We start from the raw sequence: 25,731 nt of genomic DNA, 5'->3' as shown, positions 1-25,731 counted from the left end.
TCAAAATTCTGCTTTTCTGCCCACAACTGTGAAGCTCAAGAGCTGCTGGATTATTATTTTGGAGAGGAGAGTTTGACACCCAATAACTGGAAGTGTTCAGGTTCTTGTGCTGATAAATGACATCAGCCAATCTCAGACCTGGATAACTCACGGAATCATGGAGAGTTTTGGGTTGGAAGGATCTTAAATCCCACCCAGTACCCCCTCTGCCATGGCAGGGACACCTCCCACTGTCCCAGGAGCTCCCAATGTCCAGCCTGGCCTTGGGCACTGCCAGGGATCCAGGGGCAGCCCCAGCTGCTCTGGCAATTCCATCCCAGCCCCTGCCCACCCTGCCAGGGAACAATTCCTGCCCAAGATCCCAAGATCCAGCCCTGCCCTCTGCCACTGGCAGCCATTCCCTGGCTCCTGGCAATTCCTGCAGCCCTTGGCAATTGTCTCTCTCCAGCTTTCCTGGGGCTCCTTCAGGCCCTGCAAGGCCACCCTGAGCTCAGCCCAAAGCTTCTCCTGGCCAGGCTGAACAATGGCAGCTGTGCCAGCCTTTCCTGCCAGCAGAGCTGCTCCATCCCTCTGCTCATCCTTTTCAGATTCTTTGATAACATGGAAGAATAGTACACAATCCAAAAAAGGACCTGAGAAAACAAGATATTATAATGGTATTGATTTCCACCATTTCTGTAACAAACCTTGTGTGAGAAAGCCCCAAAATTTAGAAGGAGCTCTAAAAAAAATGCAAAGAAAAACGATAGAACATCAAAATTTGATTTTACATTCAGAGACATCCCAGAGCAACTGGGAAATCAACTGTGTTCCTGTTTTATCTTAGAAAAGTTATTGAGGGTGAAAAGCCTAGAGAAAAGAAACAAAAACCAAATCCTGACACACAGCCTCAATCTTCTTTGCTGTATTCCACTGCAACTGGAATTGTTATTATTTCCCACATCTCTTAAACTCTACTTACGGTTTTTCCCCCTTTAAATTCCCTCATTTATAACAACATATTCTCTCCCTTTCCAAAGCCTCTTTTTTCCATTCCAAAGAATTACCATCCATCCACCACTTCACCCAGAGCAGGAATTATGAAGTGTAAGCAAATGCTAATTATACCCCTTGTCAACAGTGTGATCATCACCCTCCTTTCATATTGATGTTTGCAAGGGTCAGGAGAAAAATTAAATGCTTGCAATCCTCCTAATGTCCTTTCCACAGGAGGAGTTTCTTTGGAATTTGCAGCTAGCAGGAAGTGGATTTATTAAAGCTAAATATCAGCACATCCATAAAAAAAATGAGTGAATAGGTTACATTTATGCAATTTTTAAAATATTGGTCAGGATGTTACAGACCCCAATCTGGAAGATGCACCCCAAGAGTTCCATTCTGAAAAAAACTTTTTAACTGGAGCAAAGGCAACTGAAATAGGTCCTGAGGAGCAGCACTGCAACAGGAAAAACCTTAGGGATTCAGGGCAAAGTGATGGACTTAGAAGAGCCAGAAATGGGATCTTTTTACCTGTATCCATAGTAGGAATAGGATTTTTAATTTCTAAATTAAATGTTGTAAATGCATCATCTCATTGGAATATCAGAATATTAATACTAAAGGAAGGCTGTCCTTCCTCAATTGTGTTTCCCTTTGGTTTCCCACCATGGAACTAATTGGATGTTTCTTCTCAGTCTTTGAAGAGAAACAAAATCATCCAGTGCCACCCCAGCCCCAGCAGCACCACCCCAAACCCTGTCCCCAAGGGCCACATCCAGACTCTTCTGGGACAATTCCAGGGACTCCAAACCTCCCTGGGCAGCTCATCCCAAGGCCTGACCGCTCTTCCAGGGAAATTTTCTTTCCCAATCTCCAACCTAAGCCTCCCCTGGTGCCATTTGAGGCCGTTCCCTCTCCTCCTTTTCCTTGGGACACGGCAGCAGAGCCCGACCCCCCCGGCTGTCCCCTCCTGCCAGGGACTTGTGCAGAGCCACAAGGGCCCCCTGAGCCTCCTTTGCTCCAGGCTGAGCCCCTTTCCCAGCTCCCTCAGCCCCTCCTGGGGCTCCAGACCCTTCCCAGCTCCCTCAGTGGCAAATTGTCTCCTCCTGAGTCCCTCCACCCTGGGACCCTCCTGTTCCAGCTCCTGGTGGAGCAGCTTCCCACTCCTCCTCCCTGGCAGCCCTGCCTGCCCTGTACTGCCACTGCTTGGAATAACCAGGAACAGAGAGCCCAGGAATCCTCACCAGCAGCCGATTCCTCCCCAGCAGGGAGCTTGGCAGAGCCTGAGCTGCAGGAAATTGGCAGGAGCTGCCCAGGGAGCTTTGCAGTGCCCATCCCTGGAGGTGCCCAAGGAAGGGCTGGACGTGGCACTCAGGGCTCTGGGCTGGGGACAAGGTGGGCATCGGGCACAGCTGGGACTCCATGGGCTGGGAGGGCTTTTCCAATCTTAATGATTCTGAGATTCTATTAAATAATCTGGCCTCGAGTTTACTGAAGTACAGATACAACTTTTAATTTATTTTTTTTTCTCTAATCCTCTCTGAGCCCTCTTTGAAAGCACCAGCCTCACCTCCAGTGACCAGGGACAGCACCCAGGGCATGGCTGGAGCTGGGTCAGGAGGGGTTTAGGTTGGGTTTTAGGGCAAGGCTCTTCCCCCAGAGGGTGCTGGCACTGCCCAGGCTCCCCAGGGCTTGGTCGAGGATGTGGGTTGGTGGTATGCCCAAAACTTCCACGATTTTATTCATCTGATCCACCTGTCCCAAATAAAATGGGTTTGTGAAGGACAAGTGACAGCCAGCCCAGCTGGGGCACAAATGTCAGCTACTCACACAAGTTCTAAGTTAATTAATTTAAGAAAAATTTAATAAGGACAAAACAAATTCAGGAGTAAGAAGGAGACACAGAAAATTACGAACAGGCAATTTTGTGTCCTGACAAAAGTCATGTAATTGATGTTTAATCCTTTCAGAATTACCAGACTTCCATAATTTATGCATTCCAGTTAAAGAGATGAAAATCATGATGGGAATAAACAAGAAAAAACCCAATTTTGGGTACATAACTCACCTCATTTGCCCCACTAAAGAGAGGCTCTCCAGTGTGCATCCTGTTTGTCCACTGGTTCTGCTTTCCATAGGAAAACAGTGTAGGTGTGCACTCCTATGGATACAGGCTGCTTCTCCAGCTCCAAATCACTCGACCAGAGGCCAACAGTTTCATTTTATTTTAAGCAGGAAGAAAATGCAACAGAAGGACTGAAAACAGTGACAGCTTTATGAGGAGGTGGAGAAGAACAAATGCTTGGGAGTCGTTTTAATCAAAAGGTCAAAAAGGTCTATTAAAATTGCTGGATCTGATGCACGGCATAGTATGGCCCTGAAATGTCACTCTGCCACTCCTGACTAAGCCATTACTTCCCTTAGACTAAATTCCAGGCCAGCTTTATTTGCATTAATGTTCCTGGGATAACACCACAGAAGATTAAATGTGTTGAGCCTGCCAAAGAGAGGGAGAATTTTGTGAACAACACTGAGCACTGTTTTTCCCATATCAGTGCAGAGATAATATATTTCTGCCTCCTACAAACACTCCAGTGCACCCAGCTGCAGTTTTTAGCTCTTATTATTAATTTTGTCTGGACCAAATAACACCAGCATACTCAGACTGGACTGAGAGGATGAGCAGGACGAGTGAGAAATTGATTGACTCATTCATCGATTACACAGAGAAGCTTTATCAGTCACAAGTCATACTAATACTAAATGTAAAAGCAAATAATCAAGGTAATTGCAGGAGAAAGAAGGGGAAAGTTGGCGAGTCAGGCAATTTGTTAAAAGTGATCACAGAAGGAAAGCAAGATTTTAGCTGTTTAGATGCTGTTTAGCCACAGCATCCCTGCAATAGGAGCTTGTACTTCATTTCCATGTGAATGGCACTGAGGTCAGATTGCCTGGTGGCTTAGCTGAAATCAGTTGTAACTGATGGGATTTATCACACCAGCTTTATTCATGGTTTGGAGGTCTTGCTCCCTGTAAGAGACAGAGATAATAAACACCTTACCAAGGTGAAGGTGTGGTGCCCTGGGGGCAGATATGTGGCAGATCAGGCCATCAGCTCCTTGTGTGGATTTGGTCAACCCCAAAATCTAAGATTAATTTAGAAACAGGGTTGCAGCTTCTTTGGTACCCACACAAATAACACCCAGCATGAGTGGTTACACGTTTCCTTTCTCTTCCTCTCTGTGGTGTCCTGGGGTGCATCGGGATGAGCATTCCCAGCAGCTCAGGGGTGATGCTGCCCCTGTGCCCAGCCCTGGAGGCACCTCTGGGCTGCTGTGTCCAGCCCTGGCTCCTCAGCACAGCAGGGACAGGAGCTCCTGGAGCTGAGGAAGGGCCTGGAGCATCTCCGTGCCCAGGAAAGGCTGAGGGAGCTGGGGCAGCTCAGCCTGGAGAGGAGCCCCAGCTGAGAGGGGCCTCAGCCCTGGGTGTCCCAGACTGTCCCTGGATATCCCTGGGTGTCCCTGGGTGTCCCTGGGTGTCCCTGGCTGTTCCTGTCCATCCCTGGCTGTCCCTGTCCATCCCTGGCTGTCCCTGGCTGTCCCTGTCCATCCCTGTCCATCCCTGGTTGTCCCTGGCTGTCCCTGGCTGTCCCTGGGTGTCCCTGTCCATCCCAGGCTGTCCCTGTCCATCCCTGTCCATCCCTGTCCATCCCTGGCTGTCCCTGGCTGTCCCTGTCCATCCCTGTCCATCCCTGGCTGTCCCTGGCTGTCCCTGGTTGTCCCTGTCCATCCCTGGCTGTCCCTGTCCGTCCCTGTCCATCCCTGTCCATCCCTGGCTGTCCCTGTCCGTCCCTGTCCATCCCTGGCTGTCCCTGTCCGTCCCTGTCCGTCCCTGTCCATCCCTGGCTGTCCCTGTCCATCCCTGTCCATCCCTGTCCATCCCTGTCCATCCCTGTCCATCCCTGTCCATCCCTGGCTGTCCCTGGGTGCAGGAGGGGCAGAGCAGGCCCAGGCTCTGCTCCAGGCCCAGCAATGGCACCAGAGCCACGGGCAGGGGCTGAGCCCAGCAATTCCCCCTGCACAGGAGGCACAACTTGTGCCCTGGGCAGTGCCCAGCCCTGAGCAGAGAGCAGAGAGGGGCTGGAGTCTCCTCCTGGGGATATTGCAGAGCCCTCTGGACACAGCCCTGTGCCTGCTGCTCTGGGATGGCCCTGCTGGAGCAGGGAGCTGGCACCAGTGACCCACTGTGGTTCCTTCCAGCCTGACCCATCCTGTGACTCTGAAGGAACATAAATCTCTTTTAGAGGTGATTTCTGAGTCCCTGGAAAGCCTAGGTGTCCATGCCACAGGAATTCTCTTTGCTCCCAATCCAAATTTATCAAACTTCAAGGGATCTTGCTGGGGACCCTCTGCTGTAGCTCTCTTTAGAGTCCCTGTACACTAAAACGAGTGAGAAACGTGAGGAGCCCGGTATCTCATTACATAACAACCACAGAAAGTTCTTAGGCTGTTATCCTTTTTATTTCAACATTTGCAGAGGTGCAAAGAGAGTGAAAAAACCCTTTTTATCCTTTTATCCAGGCCACCTTCCCAGCCCTGTGAATGCCAGCAGGTAAATCCCACTCACTCCCTCCAACCCCCTCCACTGACAGAGGCTGTGATTATATAAAACAGTGATTTTTCCACTTCACACTGGTGCTGCTGATCATTTCAGCTTCCAACACAAATCCTGATTTACAAACTCACTGCCCTCTTGGGCTCTGGGGCTGTGTCAGAGCAGCCAGAGGGAAATGTTTGTTCTGCTGCTGCTCCCTGTTGCCGGCTCGAGGAAGCATCAGATAAAAATGTCTCTGATGCAGCTTCATGTACAGTACAAAATACCAGACACAAGCTGGAGGAGGAGTAACAGCCCCAAAATAAAGGGTTTAGTCACCATTTCAGAGCTCAGTATCCAGTGGAAAAAAATTGTGTTTATATACAGGGGGAAAAAAAAAAAAATAAAAAAAGAAGAGAAGTTTCTGTGCATCTCCCCCACTCCTCCTGAATGCACATTCATTGTTTTGTGTTCCACATACCTCAGGTCCTCACTATTCATTTCACACATGATTCCCACACATTCTGTGTAGATGGAAATAAATATCCATTTGTTAACACAAAGGAGATCCATTTTGGGATACATGGAGGTGTGAAAGTCAGAAACAAGGTCAAAAACTTCATCCAGGCCTTTTGAAAATCAAAATAATGATCACAAAATCACAGAGTCATCAAGAGCCCTTCAGGATCATCCAGTGCCAGCCCAGCCCCAGCAGCATCACCCCAAACCCTGTCCCCAAGGGCCACATCCAGACTCCTCTGGGACAATTCCAGGGACTCCAAACCTCCCTGGGCAGCTCATCCCAAGGCCTGACCGCTCTTCCAGGGAAATTTTCTTTCCCAATCTCCACCCTGAGCCTCCCCTGGTGCCATTTCAGGCCATTTCTTCTCCTCCTTTCCCTTGGGACGTGGCAGAAAAGATCAACCCCCATCTCACTCCAGCTTCTCAAAGTGACAATCCAGCTATAAAGTGGAGGAGTTACACTGGCACAGAGACTATGAGGAAATTTAACAGAAAAAAGCCTTTTTACTGAACATAATAGTCTAGATTAAAATCTATATATTTTCATCAAACTAGGAAATACTTTTCAAATAAACAGCAGCTTTTCTAAGGAGAAAATATAGGTACTGTATACTGAAATAATGTTATATTGGTGGGTTAGATTAATGAAGAAATTCAGGTGATATTCCCAAGAGTCAGTGAGTGTAAAGACTTCTCCTGTCTCTCTTTCACCCTTCCTCACTCCCATAAACTGTAAAGGACAGTCCAAGTTCAAATCCTGTCTTTGCTTTACTGCAAAGGTAAATCCAAGATTTCTCACTCCAAGTCTGTGTTGCATAAAAAGGGGAACATATTTTTTACCTTGCCTTTGCTCCTCCCTTTGTCATTTTTTCGGAACACTGGGTTATAAACCCAAACTGTTATTTATTGTCAATAGAATTTGTTGGATTTTATTTTTAATTGCTAGATATTCTGAAAAAAAAAATCCCATCTGCATCAATCTGAGGACGTTTTCCATTTTTCTGCTCAAGCAGTGATCTGAAAGCCAGTTGTTTACAAAACCATGGTGTGAGGCAAATTAGGATGTCTGAAAAGGAATGCTCTGATAGAACTGCTTGGAAATTTTGATTTTTGCCAATAAGTTCTTTGGGTCCATCTTGTTCATTGCTGGCTAATTACCACCTTTGCAGACAATCTACATGGTTAGATCTCCTTGGAAACTAGCAAGGCTAGGAAAAAAATAAATGTAAGACTCTATATTTGAACTCAGAAATTGTTTTTTTAGCACTGAATTAGGGCCAAATCATCTCTGATGTCAACTGATCACAGTATTTACATGAACAACATTCTCTCAGAGGAAAGGCAAAATATCTTTCTTAGCATCTGTCTGCTTCTAATGGACCCTCTATGAGCATTGGAGAATGTGCCCATGGCTTCAGAAAGAGAAATGTGTGTATTGGACAGCTGAAAAAATATAAAAAAAATATAAAAAGTGCCATGACTGAGGGAGCATGTGAGTCTGGGGATCCATTTCTCACTTATTCTTGTGTAACCTGGCATTAGAGCCCTTGGAGGGTCTGACCCTGTCTATTCAAAAACCTTTTCTGTGCTTTAAGCTGAAGGATGGAAGGGTTAAAAGGGATCTTGGGCAGGAATTGTTCCCTGGCAGGGTGGGCAGGGGCTGGGATGGAATTGCCAGAGCAGCTGGGGCTGCCCCTGGATCCCTGGCAGTGCCCAAGGCCAGGCTGGACATTGGGAGCTCCTGGGACAGTGGGAGGTGTCCCTGCCATGGCAGAGGTGGGAATGGATGATCCCTTTCAGCCCAGGCCATTCTAGAATTCAGTGGATTTGCCAAACTTCCAGATTTCCAGATATTATCCACATCCAGAGCCTCCCAGAGGCAACAAGCTACAGAAGCCACTACCTGCTGTTAAACGAAAACTTACTTGTTTTAAAACCAAACTCATTATGTGAGATCCATGGGATTTCCTATTTTCCATCTCCATGTCAAAACCTTTCAGCCTTCCCCCTCTTTAGGCTGAATATTTCAGGCTTTCCTTAACATTTGTTTGATGGCCTGTTCCACTATCCCACGTTGCTCCAAGCTCCATCCAACCTGGCCTGGAAAACTTAATCCTGGACAAAGAGAAGAAAGTTGTAGCTCAAATGTAAGAGGCTGTTTCACCACCAGATTCAAAAGGAATTAAACAGAAATATTCTCCATAACACACAAACAGCTATCTCAGCCTGTGAACAAACTCAGACAAGGCTGGATCCTGCAAATTCTTTCCTCAGCTACAAACACAGTCCCTTCTCTCTATTGCTGTAGTGCCTCCTTCCTTCTTCCTCCTTCCTCACCAGCTTCTTCTCTGCACTTTCTCCTTCTCTCTATTAAAACATACACATTATAGTCCCAAATATTTCACTCTGCCCACCAAATCTTGGGCATTCCAGCATCCTTATTTCTTTCCTGCACATCCATGTCCTCTGATGCTTCAATGCAAACCAGAGCGCAACCAGACCTCCAGGGAAGGCCCTTTGAAGTTTTTACCATGTCACTAAAAATTAATCCAGGTGCATTTCTGCCACGAGAGGCTACCTAGAACAGAGTTAAAGGATAAAGTAGGGATTTATTAAAAGGCCTTCAAAGGATTCACATTGGGCAGAACAAGAGCCTGGCCATGGCCCCACTCAAGATGGATTCCAGGTCATGAGCTTTCACACTTTTATCAGTTTTGGTCCATTTCCATTTTGGGGTTAATTGTCCAATTACAGCTTCAGGTGATGCAGTCCCATCCTCCCAGACTGCCCCATCAATTCACTGTTGTTCACACTTTTGGGGCCTGAAACTGCAGCAGTGTCCTTGGTTCTGGGGATGGAAAGGGATTGTTGTGTCTGCCTGAGCTGTGGTGAGAACTTGCTGACACTTCATATGAAGTTTACAGTTACATCCTCATGCATTCCTCAGAATCTGGAAAATATGAATGCTAAAACTTAAGGCATAAGAACATGCTCTGATCTGGAAGAGCTCACTTGCAACTTGTCCATATTAAGAAAGTCTGGGCATCTACAAAGCCACCAGTCCCACTTTTAGACCATCCAGGTGGGCTCTCATGGTGCTTGGGCACCAGGGAGGGCAGAAAAATCCCCATCTGTCCCTTCAGGTTGGACAGCAGCAGGAATTTGCCCATGGAAAGGGAGCTCAGGCCTTGGCAGGAGCTTTGCAGTGCCCATCCCTGGAGGTGTCACCTGGACGTGGCACTCAGGGCTCTGGGCTGGGGACAAGGTGGGCATTGATCACAGGTTGGACTCAATGGTCCTGGAGGTCATTTCCAACCCAAATGATTCTGAGATTCCATGATCATTCCTAGAAAAGCATTTCCATTCTGCCACTGGCCTCCACCTCACAGATGGGCCTTTGAGTTATCTTAAATGTTCCAATGAATTATCTTTCCACAGAAGAAAACCAGAAACCTTCCCAACACACAGCCTTGTTTGCAATTTGTTTGCAAATGTTCAAGCCTTATCTTATGCACTGAAAGCTGCTCTGAAGCAGCCAATGTCTATTTTTACCACCTCAGTTCTCCATTTAATTTTGGGTTTGCATGCACAAGAAGCCTGTTCTTGTTACCAGTCTATTTATTTATCAAAAGCTCCCCTCCGTGGGCTCAATACTTTTGTTTACTGGTTTTTTTCCTTTAAAAGGTCAGCTCCTTTATCAACTATTTCTTTAAATGAGTCTGTACCTGTCTAAAAAAGACATGAAATTCACATTTTAGTGCAGCACATTCCTTGTCTCTACCAAGAGCAATCTGTATTTCTGCTGTCCATGGCCACATTCACATTTCACTTTCCCTACACAACTCAGGAGAGATGGAAAAAGCAGAAACTCCCCTTTTTCTCTCAAGATATCTGAAGGCTACGAAAGCTTTGAATTATTTGTGCTCCTGCTGAGTTTTGCCCGCTCCAGAAAGGATAGATGGGCTTTGCAAGCTTCATGTACCATCTAAAATCTCAATTATTTAAAAAAAACGTAACACCAGTGTGGCCTGTTCTGGTGAGATCCATCCATACTGTAGAAATAAAACATAATTCCACAATAACATTTGATTTTTATGTTAAACTCTCCATTCAGCCACCTGGAATCAAAGGCCATCAAGACTCCCTTAGATATTTGTAAGAAATTGGATGTTGCAATCTGGGATAATGGGAGAGTCCAGCACTGCCAAATCTTTCTACTTTTTCCAGAAGGTTCCAGTTAGCCCTCAAAGGACCTTATTTTTAGAGAGGAAACTGGTGACTCGTGCATGGAAAAATCCTGGGGAATGATGGATTATTTTTAGCCAGATTAGAAAAACCTACAGGAAAAAATCAAGGGCAATCAAAAAGTCTTTTATACTTTTTAGCAAAGTAAGAAAAACAAGCAGAAAACCCCTACTTCACTCAAAATAGGGATTACAGAGTTTTTCATATAATCCCTCCATTCTGAGTTTATTTAATTCTTCAGAACAACTTTATTTCCTAAAGTTGGGTAAAATATTACTGTGAAAAAGAAGTGCAAATCTGAAATATAAACTATTGTTAAAGGTACCAAAATTTCAGCATTTCACAGCCAAAATAAAACCTTTTGAAAAGTTTGAAATTAAATGTATTTTCCCTTATAAAGTTTTTTGGGAAATGATGTTTGTCAAATCAAATCCAATTTACAAAAAATATTTCTATGTTTCTAATTCTTTTTCTTTTTTCACTACTTATATCCCTATAGAAAAAGATAATGGCAATTAGAGCAATTATAGCAATTTCACAGCAACTCCTTTGAGATTTTTTTCCAAACAAATTTATAGACCTATTTACTTTATTATGTATCTTAAGTGAAATAACACAGTAAAAGGTAATTTAGATGATGCTGAATTGCTTATTTCAAGACAAAATGTTGTTATTTGTTAACGTGGAAAGATCTTTTTTGTGACTTCAACTTATATTTCTACTCTTATGGAGTCTGATATTGCATAAATACATCTTTGAACAACTTCTTAGATGGGTATAAAATGAGTATAAAATCCTGTGGAGATGATGGTTATTGCAGAAAAATTATGAGGTTTTTCATTCAGATTAAACAAAAGTAAGGAAAATCTGGACTGAAACCAAAGATATGTTTACTCAAACTCTTACTTAAAAATAAAAAGCACGAGTTGAGTCAGTTTTATTTCCTTGCACTCCAACTGTTTTGTGGACAAACCCACAAAGTCTGACCTAAACTAAGCTGTGGTTGAAGGTGGAAGTCCCTGCACGGAAAATGAGAATCGGGCAGATGCAGCCTGGAAAATCCAAGCACACAAAGCAGGAGCAGGGGTTTTTCCTTTTGAAGATACTTCACAGGGACAGGGAGGGGAATGGTGATTTTAAAAATATTTGACTGGAGCTTTGGGAGCAGCAGGACTCATGGAAAAAAGAAAAAAAAGAAACATTTCTTGTAGCTCCCTCTCACAGAGATGGATTTCTTGGCGCCCAATGGTGTGGTTAACTCAGCCTGTTTTCATGACATCGGTAGGAATTTAATATTTCTGCAGGCTCCAAAATCTCACTGAAGTTCTGAAAGAGATCCAAAAGCATAAATACCAACCACAGTTTCAGCAGTGATTCAGCTGAGGCCAGACAGGGTGATGGATAAAGCTCATTTCCTTAGGAAACATTGCTGAAGTGCCATTCTGAACTTACCATTTCCAGGTTATCAAAACACCACAGCTGGAAACCAAACACTGACCCAGCTGAAATTATGGAGGGTTTTTTAAAATTTCTTTTTTTTAAATGTCACTTCCAGCCTGATTTCTCAGTTATTTTCTCCTCTGCAGTCTATAAACTGCACAAAAGGGGAAATCATCATCAAGAAACCAGGTCTTTGTATTTCACTGTGATTTCTTTTGGCAGGGAGAGGGGATGAAGGCAGTGATGGCCTCATTATTTAGCTTAAATAAAGCAGCCAAGATCCCATCATCACCTGCAAAAGTGGAGAAGAAGCAGCATGGAAAGAATACAAGAGCTGTTGAGATAAACTAATTGTAAGAGAGGTTATTGCCTGGCTCCTGAGATATTATTTGAGGCAACATTTGGATGCCAGAGTTTGGGTTTGCATCTTAGGCCACCTCAACTGACAGAAAACTGTGAACATCCAGCAAATCACCACCACGAGGGACAGCAAAAAACAGAAATGTTGTTTCCCCAGCATCCACGTAAAACATTTCAGTAATTTTTCTTCTCAAGTGTGTAAAAATTAAAATCCTGCCTGACTTTTGTAAAGAAGGAGCCTCCTGATCTCCCTAAATAGAAGCAAAAGCCATCAAATTCCTCCTTTGACTGCAGGGAAGTTGTCAAGAAAGAAATCTCCGTTACCAGATTTAAAAAGCAATTATAATTCTTCTCTGTTTCAATTTTTCCAGTCTTTTCAACCCCTTCTTAGCTTTGTGGAACAGTAATAGCAGTGAGCAAGCCAATATGCTTGGGCAATGTCTGTGACCTGTGGGCAGCCAGATTGGCTGGAAACTGAGTGAGGAAAAGAATATCATTTTAGGAGGGAAGTTTCTGACATTTCTTCATTCTTCTTTCAAGAATTGGAAGGCAGGAGGGATCACATAACTGTACTCCAAAGTAGTTCTGTTCCCTGTAGTCTGTATTTTTTGGAAAATAAAAAACCAGGAATTGACAGTTCTGCTTAGTTCAAACATCTTGTCTTTATCAGTGGGATTTGAGCTGTTCTCCCAAAATTTTGCTGCCCAAGGAAGCTGCAAAATTGAATATTTGCTTTGCAAAGTAGCAAACTCACACCTGACCCAGAGCACCAGAGCCAGGGCTTTCCCCAGCCTGTGACCATCCTGACCTAGGGAAAGGTTATTCAGAGCAAACAATTCAGAGCAAAATGAACACTCTCAAAAGTCACCTCATATCCTCTAACCTTAAACTGATCAGATCCAAGGTTTTTATCAGCATATCAACTCTTCTGCCCCTTTTGGTAGGAAAGCACTAGAAGCTCTCGGCCTTGATCCTCAGCCTTACACCATTGCATAAGTTGTTGGTTTCACTTGACAGCTTCAGCATCTTGATTGAATCAAATCCTTTCTTTCTGACCAAAAATATTCCTCTCCATCATTCCTCTGCCTTATATTTATGAGAGTTCATTGATCAAAGCAAAGGAGCTGTCAGAGTGTGCTGGCGCAGTCAAGGTGGTTCCAGCACCTGCCCAAGGAGCTCTGTGAATACTCAGGCACGAGGCTGCCTCAAGGTTGTTCAGCAATGCAGGAAAATATTGAATTTGGCTTTGCCAAGGACAAAGATTCAAATGAAAACATCCTGACTTCAGGGGAAAAAAAGAGGGAAAAGGACAGAAACAGAGTTGGGATAGAAAACAGCAAGGAGGGAGGGGCTGGCTTCTCCTGCCAGCATGAAAATTGGTGACAACAACTCATTCTGAGAGGGTGCATTTGTCTCCTCTCTGGTGACTTATCTGGACACACAGACTTTGACAAGCTGCCTGCCTTGATTTCCAAACTTTTCCCGTGCTGGAACATGCACCAGCCTCACCACCAAGCTGACTCCACCTACAATGTTAAATTGTTAAATAAAACCAGGAATGGTTCCTGGTTTACAGCCTGGAGACCAAGCAGCAGAGGATGTCCCTGTCATACTGCACAGCACCTGGCCCTGAGCCTTGTGGGGAATTTCTCTTGGTTTTAAGACATAATTAGTTTATTAACAGTGGTTTTTTGCCACTTCAAATTATCTAGAACTAGGTGAGCTCTGTGTTGCATACCAGGGGTTTATGTTGCTCTAAGCAGGGCTGAGATGAGAGCCTGTGGAGGTGTCTGAGGCAGCAAAGGTGGAGCTGTGTTGTCAGAAGAGTGAAAAAAGCCAAATCTGCTTCAATCTCATCCATGCTGCTGAACATCCTGTCTCCCAAACCATTCCCAGGTATTTTCTCAGAGCCAAAGCCAAATTAATCAGTTTACTAAATTAGCAGTGCAACCACCACTGGACAGGAGAGCCAGACTCTTATTTACACATCCAGAAACAACCAGGAGAACACCCAGATATCAGAGATATTACACAGTGAAGAATTAAATGAGTCAGGATTATCTGTGTGTAATGTTTGGGCCAGAATTATCTACACGAAATAGCTCAGCTGATCAGCTCATTTTTGTTCCCAGAGTTTTCAGCTGGGAAAATTGCAATGGGGGAAAAAGTCTCGAGAATCTCTTCTCACAAAAGTTGGGAATATTTGTTTTCCATGTGATCAGGAAAGAGAAAACATGGAGAAATCAGGATTTAACCAGCCCTCCTTTAACTGCTCTGGAAGGCTGAGCTCAGGTGCAAAAAAGAAGCTGCAGAGAAGATGAAGCCCTACACTTCTCAGAGGTGCAGAGGGAAAAACAAAGAGCACAAGATGCAGGGAAGGGAATTCCAACAGGATGCAAACAAAACAAAACAAGAAGTCCCCGATGTGAGAGAGAAAGCTCTGGGACAGGGCCCAGAGAGGCTCAGGCCAACCTCAGCCCTGAGCAGGGTAATCCAGAATCCCAGAATCCCTGAGGTTGGAAAAGCCCTCCCAGACCATCAAATCCCACTTGTGTCCAATGCCCACCTTGTCCCCAGCCCAGAGCCCTGAGTGCCACGTCCAGCCCTTCCTTGGGCACCAATGGAGACTCCAAATCCCCCTGGGCACTCTGTAGAAGTTGATTCTGTGTTGAGCAGCACATTAAAACCTTTGAGGTTCCTTATGACCCAGAATATTCACTGATTTAAGCAGATTTTGAAATAATTTATCTATTATTTCTAGCAGTTAAAGCATATAAACACAGTTTGAAATTTATAACAATAAGGTCAATACAGGTCTTTCATGCTTTCTCCTTTTCCTGGTACACCCCATGGAGAAGAAAAGCTGAGTTCTCAGGAGATTTTTGAAGAAATGTTGTAACTGACAAAAATTCTGGCATTCAGACACCTGTTAGCAACTGGCAGAAATAATTGGGGTTGAGTAACTGGAAGAAGAAGTTTCAGGGATCACGTTGGACAGGGACACCTTGGAGTAAGTCAGGGGACACATCTGACCCAGAGGCATCAAAAGGCAAATGTGTGGCAAGGATCTGCAGCTGCTGAGACCTGGCAGTGCCACGATCCATCAGTGATCCCTGATATCCCTCTGGCAGCACCTGGCACAGTTTGGCACACGGAAACAGCAGAGAAGAGCCCAGCTCTGGTGTTACCAGGTGGCACAACCCAGGCTGGGGCACCTGGGCTCTCTCTGCTGCTGTCCTGGCAGCGTCACTGACAGTATCAAGAGTTTTCCAAGTGCAAGAAATGGTTTGTCTCAGTTTTGTTGCCTACTCAACAGGAAACAGGGCTCTGCAGTGGCTGTGGATAGGACAAGGACATTATGAAGTCATGGAATCACAGAATGGTTTGGGTTGGAGGGGCTTTAAAGATCATCCAGTTCCAAGGACAGGGAACCTTCCACTAGACCAGGTTGCTCCAAACCCTATCTAACCTGGCCCTGGACACAGAAATATCTGCTCTGAAGCTCGAGTTCAAGCTTTTCTGGGAGCCAAAAACCTGGTAAAAGACTAATCTGACAGGAAAGCTCTCCTTATTCCAGAAATCTGTGTTCACTGCCAGGCATTTTCTCTAGAGATGGCTCGGAATAAACGCTGACTCCAAGAGCTCAGACTTCAAGTGGCAAACAAGTTTCATAATCCGTGATTTGGGCACCACAACCTTGTGAAAGGCTGAAGATGTTGATAATCAACTGTCTGTGAACATCTCTGCAGGTTCACAACCTTCTTACAGCCAGGTGCAGCTTTCTTACATCGCCCCAAAAATGTTACCAAGCCAAGGCCATTTGGCTTCCCCGTGATTCAAATGAAGACAAATTTAGCAAAGCAGATGTAAAAACAACATTTTGGAGCCTTCAGTGGTAAATTCTGCAATGGAGTTGGTTAGAATCCAAGACAAAAACTACAAGGTCAAATGACTACCAAAAATGGAGTTGTGTGGTTTTAAATTTGAGTTATCAGATTCATTTTTCCACCCTCCATAATAAAGGGGCCAAGCACCAGGAATGAATGGAAATGTTTGTGCTGCAGAGACACAAAGTGTTACTCAGACTGATTTCTTGCAGCTGGACAGGCTTAAAAAATGAAAATAGTAGAACATTATTTTTATCAAGTTGGATTAGAAGACAGTGATGAGGCAGGTAATGTGAAAATAACAAACCATCATCCTTACAGTCTCTTTCCTAATCATAAATATATCTCATTTCATGTCTTTTTTAGTGAAAGCTGCTGCTGAAATAAATCTCAGTCACACACATGCTCCCTCTGAAATTAGATTTCTGATTCCATGGGTGCAAAGAAGTAATTTGGGTCTTGAAGAGATTTGCCAAGCCAGTGTTTATTGAGAGCTCCAACATTTCAAAGTGAGGCCTAGCAATGCTTCCAGCTGAGTGAATAGACAATCTTGCATTGATTTCAACAGCAAGGACCAGATCCTAATTCCTTTCTTTTTCAGGAAAAAGGAACTGTGTTCTGTGATAATGACTGCTTACAGTTGTTAGCTGATCATAAAAGATTCCAGTTTTTTTTCTCTAAACAAGACTCTTTCTCCTCATATCTTGTGGTGATGATGGTGCCTTACAGTGTGGATTATCTGGCTGGGCTCATCCCACAGACAAATCCCACTTTATTCCCAGAATTCCTGTGTTCCTGTTCCCTCTGTGCTCATCACAGAGTTTGTAGAGCTCTGAAACAAAAGGCAGCCAGAGATGAGGCAAAGCATTCCAAAATCTCTCCTTCCCTTCTCTGACTTCTTCCATTGCAATCAAGAGGAGAAACAGAACAACGCGGATTTAGGGTGTTGAAGGCTACAGGAAATTCCTTGTGCTGTGCAAAGCCCAACAACCCCACAGAGGGAGCCCAAACAGCCTCCAGGTCCTGCCAAATATTCCACAGATGGATGCAGTGCCAGGAGGGTTGGAGACCACAGCAGACGAGAGGTAAAACACTCAAGACTTCCCAAAAGCCCAACTTGGACCTTGGAGATGCAAACACCTGCTTCACCTAAAAGTAGCCCTCATCCCACCAGGAAAGGGGGGAATGCAGACAGGAATCACAGTGTCTGCTCAACACATTTCTCTACATTCAAAGGAAAAAGTAAAAAAGTAAAGTAAAGCCCATGAGAGCAATTTTTAGATTGTAAGTGATCTTGGAACTTAGGACATTTTCAATGAATTTGCACTCAAAATGTTCACAACTGTGTTACAAGAGTTAAAATCACTCAATGACAGCGAAACATCCACTGAACTTTCTAGGTCAGCTTCTGTTACAGAAAGCTCAGTTATAATTTGCAATATTCTCTGTTGAAACTCCTCATTATTTTGTAAATCATGCACAACCAATATAGGCTTACAGTACTTAAATTGCACAAGCAGGCCCTTCGTACTCCTCCTTTTGCTCTGTGTTTGCACAGCACCACAAGTTCTCTGCAGCACTACCAAAACACACCAAAAAATCACATTGTTGATGGTAAAATGATCGCTTTAGGGTTAAATTGATGTGTTACATTCACAGCCTCAAAGGGAGAGTGCGTGTCCTGTCCTGTTTTGTTGTTGACACTGGTTTCACGTTGTTCTACGGGCTCTAAATAAAAGGATGTGCTCGGAAAATCAGGACTGTGCCTTTCCAGTGCTGCTTTGGAGTAGACAAGAACATGACAACAACATTTGCTGCAATTTTACTAGGAAATAAAATGTTCTGAGCACTGGCACACAACCCCCCACAGGGTGAAATTTCCAGAAAAGCCCCTGGCATGGTTTGGAGCAGTGCAGAACTGAGCACACACAATTCCTGGCTCCGTTTCAGGACACAGATTATTCCTGTTTGGCAGGTTGTATGACACTCACCTGCCTGGAAAACAATTGGAGTTCAATAATCCAACTGTGGGTTGCACCACTCTTTACTCTCCAATCTAAATAATAGGCCTGGGCAAGCTTAATTTGCTAATTTGACCACAGCCAGGACACAAGTGAACTATTCAGGGACTTATTTAGGAGAACTCCTTGTCATTTGCTGGGAAATTAAACAAATCACTGAAATCTCATATGTCTTGTAGGTTTTGCCTAAGAGAGTAAGCAAAGTGGATTGTTTGAGCAGAATCCTCTAAATTGGCTTCATTACCTGGCTGTCGTGTTCAAACAAACATAATGTTTACTGGGAGAGGAGGAAGAGTTCAGAAATACCTTTCTTTTTTTTTTCATGCAGAGCAGATTAATAATATATACACATTTTTGTCAGGAAGAAAAGCAGAGAGAGCAAAAATAGCTCTCAAGTGAGGCTGCAGCTACTGACTCCCCTGTTCCTGGATCCATGACAGCCATTATGTAACCAAAAGGAAAATTAGACGAAAGAAACGGCAGAAGTTAATTGGGTTGATATCAAGTAAAAATATAATTAGTCCAAGTATTTTGTGGCAAAGGCGCTGACAGTATGTGGCTGTTCCTCAGCCTCAGTGGTGAGCAGGGATCCTGCCATGTGTTTAAAACTTATTCATCAAGCATTCCCATGGAAACACACAGATGCATAACCTTTGGATCACTTATTTCGGGAATTGCTGCTCCCAAGGTTCTCTCTGGAGTGAAAACTCAGTCCAGGAGAGGGTAACAAACTGTGATTCTGATCTAGAAACCTCTCCACAAAAGGAATTCATTCATAGCAGGACTGGGTGGGGGAAAGAAGGAAAGGGCATCTTGCAAAAAAAAAAAGAAAAAAAGACAAAAAGATTGACCTTAATTTTTCCTCTCAGAGACTGGCAGTTGAGAAATGACAGCGCTGGGAAAAGCCTGGAGAGTTTATAAATGGCCAGATGTCCTCAGGAAGACTGAAATGTCTGCAAGAATGTCAAATAAATGCTATAATGAGAGGCACTTTGGTTGAACACTGGGTTTGTTGTCCAAAGCTGCCCTCTTACAAAGCCAAATGAGAATCAGCTCCACTACAACTTCTCCAGGTTAAGAAAAACCCTCCCACATTGGAATTGTCACATCCTGGTCCCACTTACTGTGACAGCAGCTCCTTGCTCCTGCAAAACCTATGGACACTTGATAAAGTGTGGCCCTTCCTTCATGCTGTGAAAGACTGGTCAGGCTGGTTGTGATGCACAAACCCACAAAAAGCATTTGGAAAACATCAGTACAAATTTGCTGTCTGAATAAAATGTGTTTCACTGCTCAAAGTACTTCCATAGGAAATAAACACTGTATGGAGTGCTGTGGTGGGAGGGCAGCCCTAGATGTCCCTTCACATCCCTCCTGCTGCCAGGAATAAAATCAACACCTGGGTCCCCTTTTAGGATAATTTCTGGTAAGAGATGCTCATACAGGGAAGTCTGGGACATGATTCCCTTTAACAGAGGGCCAGGAGTAAGGAATATTCTCTAAACCAACAGGAATCTCCCACTCCTGGTCTCTGTGTCCGTGCCAGGCTCTGACTGGGAGGGGGAAGCAAATTATTCATAATGCCTGGAAGATAATGAACCCCATTATATCAGCATTAGTAGTTTAACATAAAGCCTCAAAAGCCAGAGCCTTCATAGGTTGTTCATAATAATTTGAGGATTCTGTTGCTGCAGTGACATGATAACTCCTGTGGACTGGAATTTCCTTAGGCACAACAGAGAGCTGAGCAAAAAGTGTGAAGCCTTAACTTCAGATTTTCTGGCTTTGGCTTAAGTCTGCCTCACAAGGGCCCTGCACTGCCTTTTGATTGTGTTTTGTCATTTGTCCCCAGCATCAGGGATAATTCAGGCAGGCACTCTGTCACTGACTGGGGCAGTTCATTGAGAACTGAGGGCCCTGTGACACAGCTCCCGGTGCTGCCGCTGCCATCAGCGCTGAGAACGCTCTGCTGAGACACACAGCAAACGGAAAAGGTGACAGGATGGGGTGCACAGCCTTAAAACACGGAATTGCTCTCAGATTCGGTGCTACTGTAGGGCTTTGAGACTTTCTTTGAAAGAGGAGCAGGTCAGGAGGAGAGACAACCGGGCTACAACCCTTTCTTCCTCCCTGTATTTCAATAAAACTCCACAAGGGTCTGTAGTCTTTTTCTGCAGGGATGAACCTGCACATCTGGAAAGAGCTACAGGTGCTGTGAGACTCCACACAGGATCTGCTGCAATGTTTCTAAGAGTGAAAAATGCTTTTAGAGCCACCATGACCCGCTGAGAGCAGCCCCTTGTGCAACACTCCATAAAGAATGGTACAAAATCACAGCAGTGCTGCTTTTTACATGGATATTGGGAAGAAATCCCAATCTCACTTCCCTGTGAGAGTAATGAGGCCCTGGCAAGGGGTGCCCAGAGAAGCTGTGGCTGCCCCTGGATCCCTGGAAGTGTCCTAGGCCAGGTTGGACAAGTCTTGGAGCAGCCTGGGACAGTGGAAGGTGTCCCTGCCCATGGGATGAGGTGGGGACTGGGTGATTTTAAGGTCCCTTCCCACCCAAACCATTCTGTAATTCTGTATTCAGAGTCAAGCGCCTGGAGAGACCCACCAGAAGACTTTTCCCTTTACAGTATGGCAGAAGAATGACAGCAGAGAGAAAGAATTAGGAATTCAAGAGCTGAAATTCCTGCAGGAAGAAGACCCAGAAAACAGAAAGATTTCAGTTGAAAACAACAATTACCCCAGACCTCACCATGTCCTCCATGCAAAACACATTCGATTAAACCACTCTCCTCCTCAGTACACTCTTTTTATCTATGGCACACAACCATAATAAAGCTATTTATCTTCAAAGGCTGGGAAACTAACAAAAAAAAAATAAAAAGGCCCAGATCATTAGAGGACAAGGTACACTTGAATTAAAGGCCACAGGCACAGTGAATTCAAATGAAATCTGAAGTACCATGGGTTGTACGTTGCTGGGAGAAGGACACACAATTCCCTGCCTCATTACCAGCAAGATATTGATTTTCTGTGGAAGTGTGCTTGAATTGCTCTTGATAGATATTACAACTTTCCTTCAACAAGAGGAGGATTGGTTCTTTCTAAAAACTGTTGGCTTTTTTTTAAAGAAAAAACAACCTCCTTGTACTTATGTAATACTTTCCCCACAGCAGTGCAATTGATGGGAAAAAATAGCTTATAACAATAGCTCATTTTCTCTGCTCACCCCCAAGTGAATCTATTCCCTCATTTATGTCTTTTATCTCCGTAAGATCTTTTTTGGTGCATAAAAAAATTTCATTCATTAAACTGCAAAGGGGCGAGGAGGGAAGGAATATCTGTTTAAATCCATCTTGTGGAATTTAAATATGGGTGTGGATAGGATGACCTGATAAGGAACGAGAGTTTGCTTTCATTTTATTTCTTTGTAGCAATAAAATGAGGGTGCTTGGCATTCTGTGATTTTTGTGTTAGCAAACAACAAGTATGATCATTTTATTGATTAACACAGGAGAAGGTTGTGTATTGACTTAGAGCAATAATAAGAGGAATAATGACTTTTCCTTGGTTTTTTTTTTTGTTTTCCATGGCAGCCAACGTCCTGGAAGAAGACTCAATGGAGCAGGACATCGAGAGCCCTGTCACTATCCACCAACCAAAGTTGCCCAAACAAGCGAGAGAGGATCTGCCAAAAAACATCAGCAAAGAATGTGCCAAGAGAAAAATCCAGAGGTACGTTCGGAAAGATGGGAAATGCAACGTCCACCACGGGAATGTCAGAGAGACTTACCGGTACTTGACTGACATCTTCACCACCCTGGTGGATCTCAAGTGGAGGTTCAACCTGTTGATCTTTGTCATGGTTTACACGGTGACCTGGCTCTTCTTCGGCATGATCTGGTGGCTCATTGCCTACATGCGAGGGGACATGGATCACATAGGGGACAGCACGTGGACCCCCTGCGTCAGCAACCTCAATGGGTTTGTCTCAGCCTTTTTATTCTCAATCGAGACCGAAACCACCATTGGGTACGGTTACCGGGTCATCACGGACAAGTGTCCCGAGGGAATTATCCTGCTTTTAGTGCAGTCTGTCCTAGGTTCTATCGTCAACGCCTTCATGGTTGGCTGCATGTTTGTGAAAATATCCCAACCCAAGAAGAGGGCAGAAACCTTGGTTTTTTCTACAAACGCAGTCATTTCCATGCGGGATGGAAAGCTGTGTCTGATGTTCCGAGTAGGAGACCTTAGGAATTCACACATTGTAGAGGCATCAATACGAGCCAAGTTGATCAAATCCAAACAGACAAAGGAGGGGGAATTTATACCACTCAACCAGACAGATATCAACGTAGGTTATTACACAGGGGATGATCGTCTCTTTTTGGTTTCACCACTGATCATCAGCCATGAGATTAACCAGCAGAGTCCTTTCTGGGAGATATCCAAAGCCCAGTTGCCCAAAGAGGAGCTAGAAATTGTTGTAATCCTAGAAGGAATGGTGGAGGCAACAGGTAACATTTCTTATACTTTGTATAAGGTAAATGCTTTAATTTTAGCAAGGAAAATCAGTGCTTTTGCTTCGTTTTAAAGGAATCACTTCCACAGTCGTTACATTTGAAAAAGGCGTCCGTTCTCTGGTGAGCTTCAAAATTAAAAGCATGCCCAGTTTAATTATCTGTTCCATCTTGCCTAACAGAATTAGTGTTGTTTCTGCTCTGTTTGGAAAATGGGATAGCATCTCTCATTTTCTAAATTTTTCACAGCATGTCACCCCGTTATTTGTCATTCTATTGCAGGAGCAGCTCAACCACAGGGAACTTGTGGGATAAAATTGCTTAGGGGGGGAAAAAAAAAAATATTCAGTGCGAAACTCTGTTGGTGATTAACGTGGAAGCACCATGGTCCTGCTGCTTCCAATCACCCATGGGTATCTGCAGAACAACTGCCAGCCCTGTGGCATTCCAAGGCTGGATCCAGTATCCAGTAGGAAGTGATGAAGTGTTCAGTTCTCTCTCTTTTTTTTTTTTTTTTTCCTTTTTTTTGCCTGATCGTTTTCTTTGGTTTTTAACTTGTAACATGGGGCTTGTTCCACTTTAGCTCACAAAAGCTCTTGTCTGATTTTGTATTTCACTGGGGCCCCCACAGAAGCGCGCAGAACGCTGGAAGCTGGGATGGATAAACAAGGAATGTTGTGTCACCGGAGTCTTGTGGAGATGCTGGGTGGTTGTTACCTGCAATTATGCAGCAGAACAGCAGAAATCATTTGGTGCAGAGAAAAAAAAATCATCAGCAAATGCAGCACTAAAATAATGTTTCTCTTTTGTATTAAAGCCAGAATTACAGGAGGGTACTTTTATCTGTGTTTTAGAAGCTGGAGGTGGTTTTTTTTTCTGTTAATAACAGCATCAATGCCTGAAATAAGCAAATATAATCAACACAAGGGAATGGGAATTATAAAATGAAGATTTGATGTGCTTGGGGGAGGAGAAAACACCCATTATAGAAATATAAGAATGAGATTTGCCATTTTTCCCCACGACTGCAGCAAAACCCAGGAAAGTTTGAGCACGTGGATTCCACAGCTCTGACAGAGGCACAACCTTTCCAGCCCTGACTCATGTTTTGCAACTGGAGCCAGGAAATAAAGAGCAGTCTCTTACTAGAACGTGTGTGTGTGTGTTTCACACATCTATTATGTGGTGTCAGAAGAAAACTGCATTTGTCACCATATAATAAACGTGTGAGACAAAAATGGAGCAGGGAAAAAATAAAAAAAAAAAATAAAAAAATGAAAAGAAATTGAAAGGAACTTGGCAGGGAATTTGAAGTGGTAAATGCAAGGCTTCCAAATTTTCCAGGAAGGAGGTGGTACTGAAGAGAAATCAAGATGAAATGTTTAGTGCTCCTGATCTGTGCAGTAGGCACCGAGATTTCAAACATCTGTATCACCTTTGGGTGAGACAATGAGGAAATTGCTGTTTGTTCCCTGAAACCATCCTGAGATCTCGGAATTGCAGCTGAAGGAACTTGACATCCCAAGGGGGCGGGGGATATTTTCAGGTTTGCTGAACACCGTGTTTTCCAGCAAAGTGATTGGCAAGTAGTGGAAGAATAAAAATTGTCTCACCAAAACCACCTACAAGATCAAAAGACAGAATATTTCTGCAGTGCAGCAAATGTGGATTTGTTGGTTTAAAGTCTCATCTCTCTCTATTTGTGACCCCTTCCCTCACCCCATTTTCCCCCCTGCACACCCCAGGGCTCTCTGGGGTGTCCTCTGCTGCTCTGGCCTGACCACCTCTCCCACTCAGCCTTCACTGCAGCACAAAACCCCTCAGACTGCTTGGGCTGGCAAAATTTGAGATAAAAATCAGATCTGTCATTATCTCAAACCATAAAAATCAAATCTGTTGCTATCTCAAACCTTTCCAATCCACATCAAGAGGGAATGCAGTGATCTGAAAACCCATGGAAGATATCCAGGATTAAAGAGTTTCCCCTGCACTGGATGGGTCCATTTCCCATTTTAATCTGTTCTGTTTGGGCAGAGTCTCCTGCTGAGTGAGATATGAGCAGAGGGCATCAAATAATGTCAGAATTACCAGCACAATTCCTAAAATGCATTTGTGCAGAGGTAGCTTCTTGTGCTGTGTTTGACCCCATGCATTGAGATATTTTTTTTGAAGGTTCAATCAGGCCAACCTTCTACCAAAACTAGGAATTTTCATTCTTTTCATTTACAAATTAAATTTACAATTTGCACCCTGGCAAACACCAAAAGCCAATTTAGGCAGTCAAATATTCACCTTTCCTTCTTCTACCTGAGGCAGAGTGAGAGCAGCAAAAGCAGCTGCTGGCAGCAGCAAAGCCCAGCCCAGCATTCCTGCCAACAAAGTTACAGAATACAAAATTATAAAAGCTGAAGCCAGGAAAATGTGATGTCACCTGCAGCAGTGTCCTCATTTATTGTCATTGCTGAGACATCCAAAGCAGACTGAGGTCATCAGAATGTGTCATCCAGCAGAAAAGCCACTCCTGAGTTTGACCAGGGAAAACAATTCTTTATTTCCAGAGCTTCCCCACTCAGATACAGCTTCAATCAGAAATAAAAGGGGATATGATAAGGGTAAATATTTGCCAATTAATTATTGGTTCTGCTTAAATTTGGCTGAACAGGTAAATACATTTATAATACTTTCTGCCCTAAGTGCTCCAAAATCACATCTATAATTAATAATTCTATGTGATATTATATCATGCTATATAATATACAATAAATATATAATATTATATATATTAAAAATAAAATATTATATATATTGTTTATATAATATATATGATAACCACATCATAACTGTATGAAACACAATTTTTATAAATTCTGCATCATGTCAGGACAGGAAATTAAGAATAATGCATTTTATTAAGTGACATTAAAATAACAAACTAAATTAAAATTCAGCAGAAAGTTCAAATCAAGGACCCCTTAATTCCCCATGGAAGCATTGCCATAACTTCCTGAGATGCAAAAAGAAGTGGATGTGTCTTTACTAAGGCACATAACAAAGTATTATCCCAGGGAGAATCCCTGCACCTTGGTTATTCTCATTCTTTCTACCATGAAAATTATTTTGTGGGCAGAATCCTCAGCAAGGCATTTTCCAAAAACACAA

The 25,731-nt window shown here is 43.8% G+C and overlaps 1 protein-coding gene across 1 annotated transcript in view; it reads left to right on the top strand.

The window, feature by feature from the left end:
* The first annotated feature begins 21,641 nt into the window (after positions 1-21,641).
* The window catches only part of KCNJ6 (potassium inwardly rectifying channel subfamily J member 6), a 32,942-nt gene continuing 28,852 nt past the window's right edge, over positions 21,642-25,731 (top strand). Inside the window, exon 1 of the mRNA XM_058859887.1 lies at positions 21,642-22,569. Within this exon, the coding sequence (XP_058715870.1) occupies positions 21,642-22,569 (928 nt within the window). The remainder of the gene's footprint in view (positions 22,570-25,731) is intronic.

Source organism: Poecile atricapillus, chromosome 1, assembly GCF_030490865.1.
Source record: "Poecile atricapillus isolate bPoeAtr1 chromosome 1, bPoeAtr1.hap1, whole genome shotgun sequence".
NCBI lineage: Eukaryota > Metazoa > Chordata > Aves > Passeriformes > Paridae > Poecile > Poecile atricapillus.
Note: the sequence above shows the minus strand (reverse complement) of the source record. Positions and strands in the feature narration are given on the sequence as shown.